Source organism: Xiphophorus maculatus, chromosome 9, assembly GCF_002775205.1.
Source record: "Xiphophorus maculatus strain JP 163 A chromosome 9, X_maculatus-5.0-male, whole genome shotgun sequence".
Classification (NCBI taxonomy): domain Eukaryota; kingdom Metazoa; phylum Chordata; class Actinopteri; order Cyprinodontiformes; family Poeciliidae; genus Xiphophorus; species Xiphophorus maculatus.
In genome coordinates, this window is record NC_036451.1 from 12,536,821 (window position 1) to 12,551,469 (window position 14,649).

The 14,649-nt window shown below is 38.0% G+C and overlaps 1 protein-coding gene across 1 annotated transcript; it reads right to left on the reverse strand.

Moving 5' to 3' along the window:
* Positions 1-7,900: 7,900 nt before the first annotated feature.
* ptger3 (prostaglandin E receptor 3) lies at positions 7,901-13,557 on the reverse strand. The gene is made up of 2 exons (XM_005800323.3): positions 12,545-13,557; positions 7,901-10,424 (listed from the first exon to the last, which is right to left on the reverse strand). Exons 1-2 carry the CDS (start codon positions 13,346-13,348, stop codon positions 10,098-10,100), a joined length of 1,131 nt encoding a protein of 376 aa, XP_005800380.1. The 5' UTR covers positions 13,349-13,557; the 3' UTR covers positions 7,901-10,097.
* Between the last annotated feature and the right edge of the window lie 1,092 nt (positions 13,558-14,649).

Below are 14,649 nucleotides of genomic sequence, written 5' to 3' on the forward strand. Positions count from 1 at the left end.
AACACGTTGCCATATTTCTTGTAATGTTAATATCTACAAAATATTTGTAGGTCTTTTTCTCTAGCGACATTTTTTTTTAAAGGAAGTAGGTTCAAATCTAATATCTTTTTTCTGTTATTGGAGACTTTAGTGAAAACACATGAAAGCACCAATTGCACTACAGCAACTATCCTGCAGTACAATTGATGAGAAGTGAAAAAAAATGTTCTTGAGGCAAAACTATGAAGCAGAAAAGGGAGTGAAAAAGCCAAAAACAAAGGCAGAAAAAGGCAAAATAAGTACAAAAAGACAAAAACAGCACCTTTCCTGTTCTCAGCTAAAGCAGTAGCTGCATTACAATAACTTTTGCGGTTATGCTGACTAGGCGCAAACCAGGTTGACAGATCTGATCAAGTGGTGTCTCTCATTGTCCAAAAGCTATAGCTTTAAATTTTGGTTCATTGTTTCTGAAACAAAACACTGAATAAATACAAAACAGGAAATCAGCTGATATAAGTGGTGAGGCAGCAGGAGAAGACTCAAAGCAGGATGATGCACAAAAGATTGCCTATCATAATCAAAGGCTGCAGTAAGCCTTTTAAATGTAATGTGAGAGAAACTCATATCTGTAAGATGTAAAAAGCGAGGTGAAAGGGTCAAGTACTGACTTTCACAGGAGAGATGGGCGACATGGACCACCTAAAATGTAATTATGATGTTCTGTGGGATTTATTGCAATAATAATAACAGTCACATCTTTTCTGACTATAAATCCATCACTACACACAGTCAGAGAATCACAAACACAAATAATGCTTGAAAAATAAAACGTATCCATTATCAAATACGTTACTCCAGTGTGCAGGTACCATTAGGTAGCAATGAAACCGGCCATTTAAACATATTCTGAGATATTTTGATAATCATTCTCATGGAACCAACAGTGAAAAAAAGAAGAAAAAAAATCATTTAAAGCAGCAATAAATTTCAGTTTTTGTGTCTGTTTACTTCAAAAAGCACAAACTAGACATCAAAGGCTGTCTTCTCACTTTATTGTCTCCTAATTCATCGGCTATTTGAAGCTTCTCACCTGATACACTCTGAGTGAGGGGTGATATGCAGCACTCGGTGTTGGTCACAAAGCAGCCATTCATTGGTGAGTTTTATCTAGGATGGGCTGAATCATAATTCCCCAGCTGACAATCAAGCAAGATAGTAGAAATAAATCTTTACCACACTTTGTTTTAGTAGGCTTGACTTGTTTCAGCAGCACTTTAGCAGCAGTTACAATTTGTTCCAAATAGCATACAAGACATTGTTTTACACCGTCAGCTTAATATTTCAGGTTGCCTTTGATTTTGTGATAGTGTGTTCCTCGCCTTAATCAGATTTCCATATTAGAGAAGAAAATGTAGGAATGTAATGACAAAAGACTTCATCCTTCTATTATCCGAACACGCTTATCCTTGTGAGTGTCAGGAACGGTGCGGTGTAGGTGGTGAGGCAGACGCAGATGACCCAGGTGAGATGAATAATGGTTGTTTTAACAATAAATAAACGTCAAAAACAGTCCAAAAACACAGGCAGCACGACTGAGCGGAAGCCAGGGCTCAACACCAGTAGCAACTGGTTTTTCCAATGGACACACGAAGGACTCAGAACACATTAGACGAGGACCCCACAGAGACACGGGTGACACTAAATACACACAGGGTAATTAGGGAACGAGAAACACCTGGGAGTAATCGAGGGGAGAACAGGACAACACAGAGACACAGAGACACCGAAAACTCGAAATAAACACACAGAAAAACACGGAACATGACAGTGAGGTTACGAGGGGGACTGTCTCCAGTGGTCATTGGGATGGGGTACAACCTGGACAGGTCGCCAGTCCATCACAGGGCAACACAGAGACAAACATGACAAACAACCATGGATGCACACATCCACAACTGATCTCAAGGACAATTGAGATCAGTTGATCTAAAAGTCATATGTTTGGACTGTGGGAGGAAGACAAGATACTACTGAATATACTGTATATTTCAAGTGATTCTTTTTGGGAGAAAATCTGCTATACGAGAAAATGCACATCTCTGCAGACGGGCTTCTTGAACATGACAGTGGGTTTGCTCCAATTAAGTGGATAGACAGTCAACAAACCCAAATCTAATTGCACAAAGTCTGGATATAATGCTTTTGCTTCAGGACTTACTTAAAGAGAGCTCAATTTAAAACCAAAAATGGATTAAGGATGTTTCCAGGCTTTAAAATCACATCAGTTGAAAGGTTGATGCATTTTAGACTATGTCCTTCACTCTGAATTGAAAACATTGTATTAGCATAAGGAGCTCAGCTCAAAGTCAATTGTATGGAAAGTATATATATATATATATATATATATATATATATATATAGTAGTGATGTGACGTGATGTGCCGAGGCTTCGAGGCGTGTGTCGAGTAATGGAGGGGGCGTTTCCGTAAAGCGCTATCGAGGCTTGCTTCATTTAGGGGAGGAGCCGAAAACGATGACGTCCGAAGCCTCGCTGCCTGGCTGTATCACGTGACTGCTTCGGGAAGTGGCTCAGATGTTGGCGCGGGGTTTGACAGCTTTAGAAACCCCACAGGCTCCATTCAAAATGTGGGTTGTTGTAGGCGAGTTGCGGTCAGTTGAGAGAGTGGATAGAGTTTTGATAGTTTGGATAGCAGCGTTTGGATAGTGGTTATTTAGTTTGAGACAGTTAGTTTGGTGTGTTTGGAGAGTTTAGGAGAGATAGATAGATAGATAGATAGATAGATAGATAGATAGATAGATAGATAGATAGATAGATAGATAGGAGATTTAGGAGCACGAGGACAGGATAGGAGAAGGATGGAGCCGGCGAGAAAGAGGAGGATTTCCCCTCCTCTTTCGATTTCGAATTGATAAGCCCTAACAAGGTAAGGTGAACTGAACATTTGCAGATGCATTACGTTTGCTTATGAGGAACTGTATTTTTCACTGTTTCTTATTTTCTGTAAAGGTGAGGTGTTTATTGTGCTCCAAGGAGTTGGGGTACAATAATAACACCTCATCCATGTAGTGTCAAAAAAGAGAAATCGTTTGAAACCAAAAACTGTGGAGAAATTGTTGTTTCTTAATAAAAATGCATGAAATCATCCAAGTTACACAAGCATTAGCCTATTCACTACCCCCTCCCTAGTTCCACAAGCACTTTCACTGTCCTCTGCCTGATTAAGTCCATGCCATTTTTCTAGAGTCACAGAAAAACTTTATTACACAACATGCCATATCACATGACACTACTATTTTGGGAATAATTACACACAGAGGATACATTCAAACAATATTTTATTATACACATATGTGTATACATAATTTATGTAGACAAATGATTTTGTCCTACACCTTTTGTGAAGTCATTCCCAAGAGCCATAATAGACAAAAATTCAATGCATCACACGTGTTAAGATACAGCTGGCTGTGATTATACACCTGGCCAGTAGGTGGTTTCGTGTGCACATGAAGCCTCAAGAAATGAACCCTTTCTCGAACCATTTGGCTCAAGTGGTTCAATGCCTCATGAGGCTTCATCTCACCATCACTAATATATAGCCTTCCTAAAATAATGGCCAAAGTTGTCGTTTTCCAAAACTTTTTTTTCTTTTTTTACCTAAGTCATCATTTGGCAAAAAGGAGGTGGTGATTTGTTTTTTTCTTTTTTTTGCCAAAACCACTTTTGGAAAAAGAATGACTGAGGTTTACCCTACCTGGAGTGGGTGTCAATTACTGTTTGCTGAGCAATTGTGTGGTTAGGAGTCTTCCCCTTGATTGTCTAAGTAAGGAGTCCTCAAATCCAGACATCAAATGCCGTGTCTGTTAATTTTTAGATGTGTCTCTGCTTCACCACACCTGAGCTAAATAATGACATTATTAGCAGGACTCTGGAGAACTTCACTACATACTGATGAGGTAATTCAGCCATTTGATTTGAGTGTGTCGGGCCAGTGACACATCTAATATTTGGAGGACACCAACCCATAATGTAACATTTTTGTTTTAAATAAAATCTGTTGATTGGTTGTCCGGACAAATTGTAGAGTTTTTATCTCTTTTTAATTGAAATAAATAAACTCATAGGTTATACAATTATAGAGACACACGTGAGTAATCGAAATTTATTACGGCTTCTCATCTATTCTCGTTTAATGCTTATTATGGCAAAAATGATATTGGAGCTGACAAACCAGGTCACTTCAGCATGTTCCAGCATTTGCATTATTTATCTTCATTAGTGGAAGAGGAAGTGTTTCGTCCCCTGACTACAAGGTGGTTTCTGTTGTCCAAGCAAAACAGATTTATTTTCAAGGGATTTTGTTACTGCCTGAGCTTTAACCTTTTGCATGATACAAGATAATGTCAGTGCAGCAAAAAAGGAAATTCATGCAAACAAACCATTGGTGCACACTGTTAATACCACATTGATCTTTTTATTAGCCCATTAGAAACACAATGCGTAAACAACAAGAAGCCTACATATGCTTTTCAGTGGCCAGCAGCAAAATACATTCACAAAGTTGAATATATTTAGAAGAAGAAAATTACATCCATGTCATATTGTTTAGCACAAAAACACACAAAGTTCAACAGTGTGTCTTTTGCTTTTTACTGCACTTTGTGAAAGAACTTGATTCATTTCTATTTTCTTGTTCTTTGGGATTATTGTATTTGAAGGACTACATAATGACTGAAAGGAGGGCTATATGTTGGACTGACACAGAACAGAGACATAGATATCAGGAAACACCTGTCTGGAAAAGACAGTCATTTCTATTTTCATTTCAACAAGGAATTACATAAGCCTTATGAAGATAAAAATTACACACGATTGCACAAGTCTACAGCGTTGCTCACTCAGTGCATAAGAAATAAAACAAAGAAAGAATTGAAGTGGGATGCAGCCCTCATCTCAAAACCCTTTTCAAAGATGTTTTTGTAATTTAGAGAACTTTGATCAGTGGTATGCACAGGCATCATGTGCACAAAAACATCTGTGGCATTTGATCACATAGGTTTAGACAAACGTGTTTCTCTGCGCACAGAAAATCCATGTTTGCTCTTAAAAATGGACTTAAGGAGCACTTTCCTGTTGGTGCATCTTACTTTTCTGTCTTTTCTGGTTGTTTATTCAACATAGTTTCTGAAAACAGGTCATTATGTGCATTATCTGTAAAATGTTTATGATTTTTATGCCACCAGCAAAATTAGAAAAGTAAAACAAAATGTCCTATCTAGTTCTTCTTATAAACAAGAACAGGATCATGTTGTAGGAAACCAGTTTACATGACAAATACAAATGGAAAGATAAAGTTATGGCATTTTTTCTTGCAGATGGAGAATTAATGCTATACATACAATACATATTTACTACATTTTAGAATTTGACTAATCCATCTAGTATTCTGCATGTAAACCAAAGAGCCTCATTCTTTAAGACGCATCATTCAACCACACTCTTGTCAGACATTCTCTCCTTATCAAAAAAATCTCAAGACACCAAGGTCATAAGGAAATCAGTAAATCACTCCCATGCATTAGTGTCTGAGAGCAGGCCAACTAGCATTTCTGGATTTGGTCATTATGTAATTGCACTCTTCCCAATAATGCTGGTGCAGAATGAATGTGTGTGAATGCCCCTCGGGACTGTCCTGCTTTCAACAAAAACAAATAATTTCATCAGGTCACAGACTCAAACGTAGTAATTCTTATAGTCAAGGATGATTATCGCTGTTCTCCAAAACAATGATAATCACTGTTTACAGATACATTTTTGTGGCATGTTGCATATACTGGCACATTGAAAGACTCATGCTACACAAGCTGAAATGTGAGGAAGTGAGGGGGAATTTCTGCAAAATTTAAAATCTCGTTACATCTTTGCAAGTGCAGATTTCACTGTGGAGTTGCATTGTTACCAGGAACATTACTTTTGCTTTGATATCACTTTTTTGCTTTTTCTACATATTTAAGGATCAACGACTCACTTACAAAGCAAACTTTAATGCTCCGTGAATGTCCCTAATTGGTCAGATAAGCATTGACTTAAATAATCTGAAGCATTTACTTTCAGTTTCAAGTGTGAAGTATGCCGAGGTGAGTATATCTTGTTGAATGAAGACAACATAGCACTGTCTGAGATCTAGTAATATTATTAGGCTGTTTCTGAGTCAGTTCTGCAGCAGTGGTGCACATGTTGGGTATACATGACATGTACAAGCGGTGACACACATACAGGGGGATATTTTTACATGTCCAAAACATTTGTGGCAGCCTGCCTTGCTTAAAGATCAAACTGTGTATGTACAATGTAAACTAAGTAGAAGTTTAAGCATAATTTCACCACGGAATTAAGTTTTTCTACGGTATTGAAACATAAGGCAAATGGGTCATAGTGAGACAGAATAATTTATAAACATATATTAAGTACATTTCTGGTAAATCTCTAAGTAAGGACAAACATTATCTCTGAGCTTTGTGGGTCCATAAAGAGGATTTCTTGATATTCTCATCCCATAATACCCTCGGGTAGACCTTGGATCAAATATTCATACATAATTCATGACCAAAACTGTGTTGCAGTACAACAGGAAATGGTCTCAGTAAATATTGCATCTTACTACATCCATCTGGTCAAATTAATTACAATCCTCACACTTTCCCTTCCACAGTAGGATGCTTGAAGGGCATATTCCTCATTTTAATTCATTTTATCAAGAAGCTTTGGTATGACTGAAGCTATTAAATGTTGTAGCTTCAAGTGTAATGTGATTAGGTTGTATCCTGAAACATTATTAATATTCATTATTTTAAATGTAAAACACAAAGCACAGAGCTGCCCATTTGCGTTCATGTTAGCTGCTGCAGGTGGACATTTACTCAGGATAAATGTTGCTAATGCGCAGCCACGCCACTCGCTCAATTAGTTTCAATATTAATTCAGGTGAAAACCACTTACACCAAAGCGAATCCATTTATATGTAGTGAAACTGAGTAATTGCTGAGGAAGACATTATTCTTTCAAAAACACATTTACATAATGCAATGAAATCTATAGTAATCATGACTATTGATTCATTATGGAGTAAAATGTTTTGATTTCTCTTAACCTCTGATTCTTTTTCTCTCATCTAACAGGTTTTAGCAAACAGGGTTTACAACTAGCACAAGACAAGCCCAGATTGGCTTTGTTTTTCTCAGCAAATTAACAGTTACTTGGAAACAAGGAAAAAAAAAATCCTCATCTTTCACATCGCTTTCAGAGATAACAATTTCCGATAGGGTCATTATCACTGAGCTTGTGTGTCTTCTCACAGTTAAAAGGCAAAGGCAAAACCAGGCACGGATGATGGTGCACATTAGCCTAATCTGATTGGTTGATGTGCAAAGGAGGCAGAGAGGTGGGTTAACTGCTAGAACCAGGAACGTGACATGTCTTATGTCAATCTCACTTTTTCCAGACATGAAGGAATTATGTATAGTGTCAAAATGATGCCACTCTAGAAATATAATATCAAATATCTGAACAACACAGCTGTCAAAATATAGGCACATTTTGCAATATCAACAGTTATTTTTTTCTTCATATTGACGTTTAGAGAGTTGGGACAGAGATCAAGCTACCTCATTATAAGGTACATCGATTCCATCTGAGCCCTCTTGACAAATTGCACTTTGTGTGTAAAAGCTGTGAATAAATAACTCTGTTTAGCAGGAGAACGGGGATTAAACGGAGTAAATTCTGCTGACTTTGAGAGAAAATAGAGTACACTATGATACACCCAAAGCATCCAAACAAATGAGTAGCTATACTGTATGAACATAAACAAAAATGTAACCAGTACATTTCACAGTATCATTTCTGCTTCTTTTCATGTTTTTTTTTTATTTGTCAGTTGATATTCACTTTAAAAGTCCTAACAAGAGGTCAACTGTCAAGTACAATGCAAAACACATAGAAACAATGAAAGCATAGGTAAAATGAATATACGAACCAATTTCCTCATTTACGGTCAAAACTACAAAACAATATGACAAACCTCAGATGAGAAAAACTTTTGTATGATAATGTTGTCTATATTATTAAAACTAATTAGACAGTTCAGGATTTTACTTGAGTTACTGTTGAAAGGTAATTGTCTTAGATGTAAATATCTTACCTGCAGTAGAGAAATTAATAAGTTTTGCGAAATTCAGATTTGCTGATTAATACTGAAGCTAACAGTTAGTTCAGGGCTCTACAACCTGTGGCTTTTTATGTCCTCCATGGCTCTCAATAAGTTTCGTCGATAATTGGGCTTTTTCTCACTTTATTGGATTCCTCCAATAAAATTTAAACCCGACCAATTAGTGAACAGAAGGAGAGGTTTCTGCACTTTTATAGTATTCTACTCTACCTACAGTTTAACCAATGGCTGTAGAGGAAGTGAACGAAGCCATTCAGTCAACTGTTAACAAGATATAAATATCCTCAACTGTGTCTCTCTTCTAAGTGAAGGATAGTGGTTTACAAAGAATGCAATTTCTGGTAAGCTTTGTAACATCAAACTGGCACATTACATATATCATGGGTAAACCTTTGCCACTGGGTTAAATTAAAAACCCCAACAGAGTTCAAGCAAGCAATTTGTCAACAGCCAAGAATCCAGACCCTCTGTACGAAGCAAAGCGTAGGACAAGAGGCTGGTTTCTTACAAGGGACCAACGCCACACAGAATCACATATAGCACTTTGGTATTTCTGCCTTTGGCACCACAATAATTTAGTGTATAAATGCTTTACTTATTCCAATTTCGGTAACACAGGAAGGTCACTGCTGGTGCACCACCTCCAACCTCCTTTTTCAGGGTAAATAATCGTTTCTCTTTGTGTTATCAATGTTAAAAGGTATATAAAAAACATTTGCTATGATGCTGTTGAGCTGGAACTTGTTTTAGGAGGTTTTAAGTTTTAAGCTCCTTTTATGTAGGCCCTCTTTGACCAAGCTATTGGCTTTACCCTCCAGCACAAACTTATATACATTTGTACTTCAGATACTATCCACTGCAGGCAAGATGTTAATTAAAAATCCATATACATAAAACAATTTAAATATGATGAATATAATTTCAAGTGGTGGTCAGTTTTAAACATACTGTACACAGTGCACCTACTTTGACGTATGTAATATAAAACCATAACATGTTATTAACTGGCTGGTGAAAATACTGTACAGTCTGCAACAAGTTGCAGAGTGTACAGTTCCCTAACAAGTAGTTTTGTGCCATGACCTCATTATGTCACTCACCGCAGGTATACACGCCATTCCATAACATAACATTTTATTATCAGTTTCTTGGGTATTTGAAACAAATACTGCAGAAGATGGTCTACATGTGCAATGTATTTAATGTTCAGGATGAGACCTGCCAACCAAGCTTCACATTTATTAATCCTAGCTGGTAGTCAAGAAGCGCGATGTGCAGGCAGGTATAAATTTGCAAAAAGTGGAACCAGATAGATAACTTCATTAGGACAAAATCTTACAGACTCTAATAAATAACAGTATTTTCAACCATAGGCTCCAGTTTAGAATATATATGATTGATTCTTAAGCAAAATGACCTGCATCACAGAAGAGAAAGCAAAGTTATTTACAACATATTTTCAGCACTTTTCTCATAGTCTTCTTCATTCAACAAAACTTACATTAGATAGTCTTACAATCAACCCATTGCCTCAAATGAGTTATCAGTCAGAAGTAACCCTCATGCAGATGTTGCATCTATCAAAAGTTTATATTAACCTTGGTCACAAGAAAGTTCTGATGGCCGCACAGCAGCCAGATTTAAGGGATGGCAGAGTCATGCATTCACATGCTGGTTCAGTACCCTTCTATGAAATGTGTTTTAAACAAAACAGATGCCTGTACCTGTACAGGAGGCTCAGCTGCATCCCACTGCACAGTCCTAGTGTAGCAGGTTATGCACTTATTTGCTTTCCTTTTTTATTTCTTTAGTTCTGAAAGCATTTTTGACCAAAAGGTCATAGGATGGTAATTATTGCCAAACGCTGATTTAGTTACTTGTTGCTTTACAAATGTTGTTGCCATGTTGATTCTGTTTGTTGAGAGCATCCAGTGCTGTCTGGCTCCCCTTCTGATCTTCTACGGAGCAGTTGGAGACGGCATTGGCCATGATGCAGAACTTTCGCAGAAGGATCTCTCTCAGGAGCAGGTAGACCCACGGGTCCAGGATTTGGTTGAGGGAGGCCAAACGTATTGCGGTCAGAAAGAAGTCACAGTCGAGATTTGAAACTTTGCTCTGGATGGAAATGGATGTTGTGTTTGTTGACTTACATTCTTGGGAGGATACTTGGCTGTAGATCATCCTCAGCAGCAATAACTGAGGAGAAACATTGGGACATATTTTAGTATCTAGAAGCTATGGAGGGAGAGAGGGATGGTTTGGGTAAACATTACCTTCCAAAACATATTTTGGAAGGAAATCATGCATGTAATGTCTAATTTGATCGCTTTCCGATTGATACCTAACAAAAGAAAGGTTTGCAACTCTTACAATCTGTGAATTCCGTTTTTCTGCTAAGTACTTTGACTTTTATTAATATCCCTGGTGTGGTTGACAATGCATGACCTCATAGCGCAGTGGCCAGACCCTCTCACAGGAATCTTAAGTGGACTACCCCGCTATACAAAACATGGTGGTAGCATTTGAAATGAATCCAAACAGATATATTTTTTTTCTAAATCATGGAATGGAGATGTTGTTTGACTTTATAATTGGAAACCGTAATGACCCTAGGCTTTGTGGTCTGGGTTATGTGTTTTGTGGTGTACCTGCCCCTTGTGTTTCTTCCCTGTGCAGGTCATTGTGACAGACCCCACAGTGCAAAAGGCTGCCAGTTTCCTCTTTAAAATCTCTCTTTCTCTCCACTCCACCTGGCATGAGTGGTGTGGCATTGTTCTCTGCTAATAGGCCTTCTTCTGCTCCTCATTCACACTTGAGTTTATCTTTACTTTCACATTCCAACACTCGCTCATGCATATCCATAACACATACAAGCATCTGCATTACTCCACTGATTCTAACATTCACATTCCATTATAGTTTTTGTAAATATTGTATGTGCTTTATAAATATTCCTTTGGTTCCTTTGACCCACTTTGGTCTCCCGTTTTTGTAATGACCCTGAGCCAGTCATAACAGAAACAACAAAAAACTAAGTGTAAGATGTTCGACTGGACGGATAAGTGAAACAAAGAGCACACAGTGAGTTGCAAAAGTAATTGCACCCCTTTCACATTGTCATGTTACAAGTACAAAATGGTGCAGAATTATAAAACGGAACGGAAATATGACACAGTTTCCTTATTTTCTCACAAATAAAGACTTGAAAAGTGTCCTGTGCATATATATTCAGCCCTCCCGAGTCAACACTTTAAAAATCCAGTTTTCCCTTTCACAACTGGAAACCTGTATCTCTACCATGTTTACATGGTCTTCCTTGCAAAATAGCTTACATCAGTTGAACTTCAGTTTTCAAGTCACGTCTGATTCATTTTAAAACATTGTTAAGCTTTGTTCAAAGCTTAATAACGTAGGACAAGTTATTAAGCTTGTTCTAATATTAATAACAGGGCCTTAGAAATGACCACTGTTTAAAGTCGTGACCTTTTTGTTTAAAGTCTGTTCTTCAGAAACATGAACCTCTGCTGGAGTTTCTCTCTGCAGCTCCTCCAGAGTTACAATGGTTGTTTCTTCTGATTAATAAATCACTCCTTACTCTACTTGATAATTTAGGTGGATGGCAATGTCTCTGCAGCTTAGCAGTTGTGCCATAGTCTGTAATTTCGACTTAAATTGCATTAAGTTATGCTGCTCAATGAGATATTCAAAGGTAACTCCGCTTTAAACATCTCTGCAACTTCCTCCCTGAGCTGTCCACTGTGTTTATTAGTCGTTGCAATGCTGACTGTTCTCTAATGTTCCCCAACAACTCATCTGATCAGTTGAATTTATATTCATATTATATTATATCAGCTGTAGGCTTTATTTAGGCCTGTTATTTGGAGTACTTGTTTTAGAGGCATCAGACTAAAAGAAGCCAAATATACACAAGCAATACATCTCAGATTTTTATTTGCTAGCAATTTCACTTATGCAGCACAGTTTGTTAGAAGATCCTGATAAAATGCATTTTTGTTGTTGTATCCTAATAAAATGTGAACACGTACAAAGGATATTAATACTTTTGGAAGGCTTTGTAGGTTATGTGTTGGAGTCACAAGTCTGCTTTTGCTCCTTTAGCTGTCTTGCAGAGAAATCTGAGCATCTCCAGAGACGCAAAGCTCTTAATCTGTTCCTAAAAGGCACTCCATCACATAAAAAGAGCCAACCGAAAATCTTTGGTTAATTTAACTGAGCATCAAGGGACTTTACTAAATAACAGCGTTTAAAAAAAGGTTGTTAAAGAAAAGGCAGCAGTAGCCTGAAATAAAACCTACCAGCAAAGGAGACCAGCAAATAATCAGGACGCACATGATTCCTAAGAGCTGAATGACAGTCTCCGTGGTAAGACGCTCCCACTGCTTTGAAGACTGGGATGCACCAGTCTTTGTTTTACACCGGATGATCAAACCTCTGATAGTCATCACATTGCAGGATAGTGTCACAAGTAGCGAGAAAATCCCAAGAACAGCGAAAGTGATGGCGAAAAACACATTGCCAGGAGCCTCACTCTTCCCGGTGCTGATGAAGCACCAGGTGCCCGGCCACTGGTTCGTGTACTCCCCGATCCCCGCAATAGGCAGCAGAGAAAAGAGAAACCCAAGACACCATATGGCAGCCAGTGTCAGCTTTGTCATGCTTGTCTTCATGTGATTAGAGTACCAATGGGGGTTTGTTATCGCCATGGCCCTTTCTAAAGCCATGGCGCTGGCCAAAAAGAGAGAACACAGCCCGAAAGTTGTCATACAAACACCGAAGTATTTGCACAGCTTCCCAGTAGTGTCAATTGCGCACCAGTTCAAATCAGCCAGATATACTGATATAACAACTGGACTGGTCAAAAGTTGTCCGAACAGATCTGTCAAAGCCAAAGATCCGATGAAAAGTAAGAAAGACTTTTTTCTTCTGTTTTCCTTTTTTCTGTATGATATGTACACCAGAATGAGAGCCAAAGAGTTGCCAACTACGCCAGTGACCATCATGGATATTGGAAATCCAACAGATACATTCCCACCGGCATTAGTCTTGTTTTCGCAAACTTGGATGGAAGCGTTGGTGCACCCTGTGGCTTTAGCAGTCATTTTTGCAGCCTCTGGGTTGTCCACGGCAATTCTTGAGGGAACAATGATCTTAAATGCTGCGAGTATCTCGCCTGAATACGAACAGCATCTTCTTTAGGTCCCCGCTTCTCTAAGTGAGGACAGTGCGTAAAGGCGCAATATGGCTTTACGCGCTGGAGGCGGGACTACTTATCGTCAAGAGCGAGCAGGGAGCTGACAGTGCCAGTAAAAATGAATAATTAATTAACATACGTTAAAGGAACTATTCTTTAAGTTCTGGCTATGGCTTTCTCGCGTTATTTAACCTAGCATGTATAGGCTCTAAGGATGAGAACAGTTTGAAAATCTTCTTCAGCATGAATCAATCATCTGAGTGCAGTAAGAAAAAGGCACATTTTAGGTAATATATTTTATATTATATTAGGTAATATATTTTATATTACCTAAAATATCAAATATGTATGCATAATAAATGATTACAGGCTCACATTCATCTCTATTCTAAGGCAATTAGAGAATTTAGCAACAACAAAAAAAATTTATCTATTACTTTCGCAACTTTCCTCTTTGTTTATATTAAAACAAGATGTATTTCAACATGTTATCCAAATTGTTCATTTGTTTCACATATTTCAAATAGTGAGCACAATATCTTTACTACACATGAAATTTCAAGATCTAACTTCTGTCGTTTGATGATCATTGCTCACAGCTAATAAAAATCAAACAAAAAAAATGTTTCTTAGAAAATTGGATCAGAAAGTAACAGAAAAGTCATTCTTCTAAAATCATATCTGAACTGCATGAACTCACTACTTAGTGGGAGCTCAATTTGCATGAACCAAAGCATCATTGCTCCAGCGTGGCATGGAGTTGATCCACGTGTTAAAAAGATCTGAATTAAACTATTCAAGCAATCAAGGCTTAAGTGCTCCAAAATATCCAAGTAGATTCAGATGATCAAGAGATTTCCCAAAAGCATCACTGACTAAAGCTTCACCCTGGAGCAGTCTGCAATCTCACTTTTCGCTCTTCCTCCAGACTAATTTTCCAAGGAATTTGCAGTTTACACTGATCTGAAAACAGGATTTTGCACCATTCGGTTTTTCTGCTTGGCCCAAGATCCTTTGGAAAATGTCTCTTGAATCAAGAGTGGCTTAACGCAAAGAACGGAGTAGTTGTAGCTCATACCCAGAAAGGAACGACTGCAGAATCTGTCCACGCCTTGCAAATATCTTCCTGTAGTCTGTAGTGACCATTGAAAACCTGCCACCTGTTGATCACACTGGGATCTGCAAGAGTAGATACCATGAAATCCGAGT

Excerpts from the sequence above, each read along its gene's own strand:
- ptger3 (XM_005800323.3), bottom strand. The coding sequence starts at position 13,348 with ATGACTGCTAAAGCCACAGGGTGCACCAACGCTTCCATCCAAGTTTGC. Across the intron at positions 10,425-12,544 it reads TTTGCTGGTCTCCTTTGCTG|TTATTGCTGCTGAGGATGAT; the intron begins GTAGGTTTTATT and ends GTTTCTCCTCAG.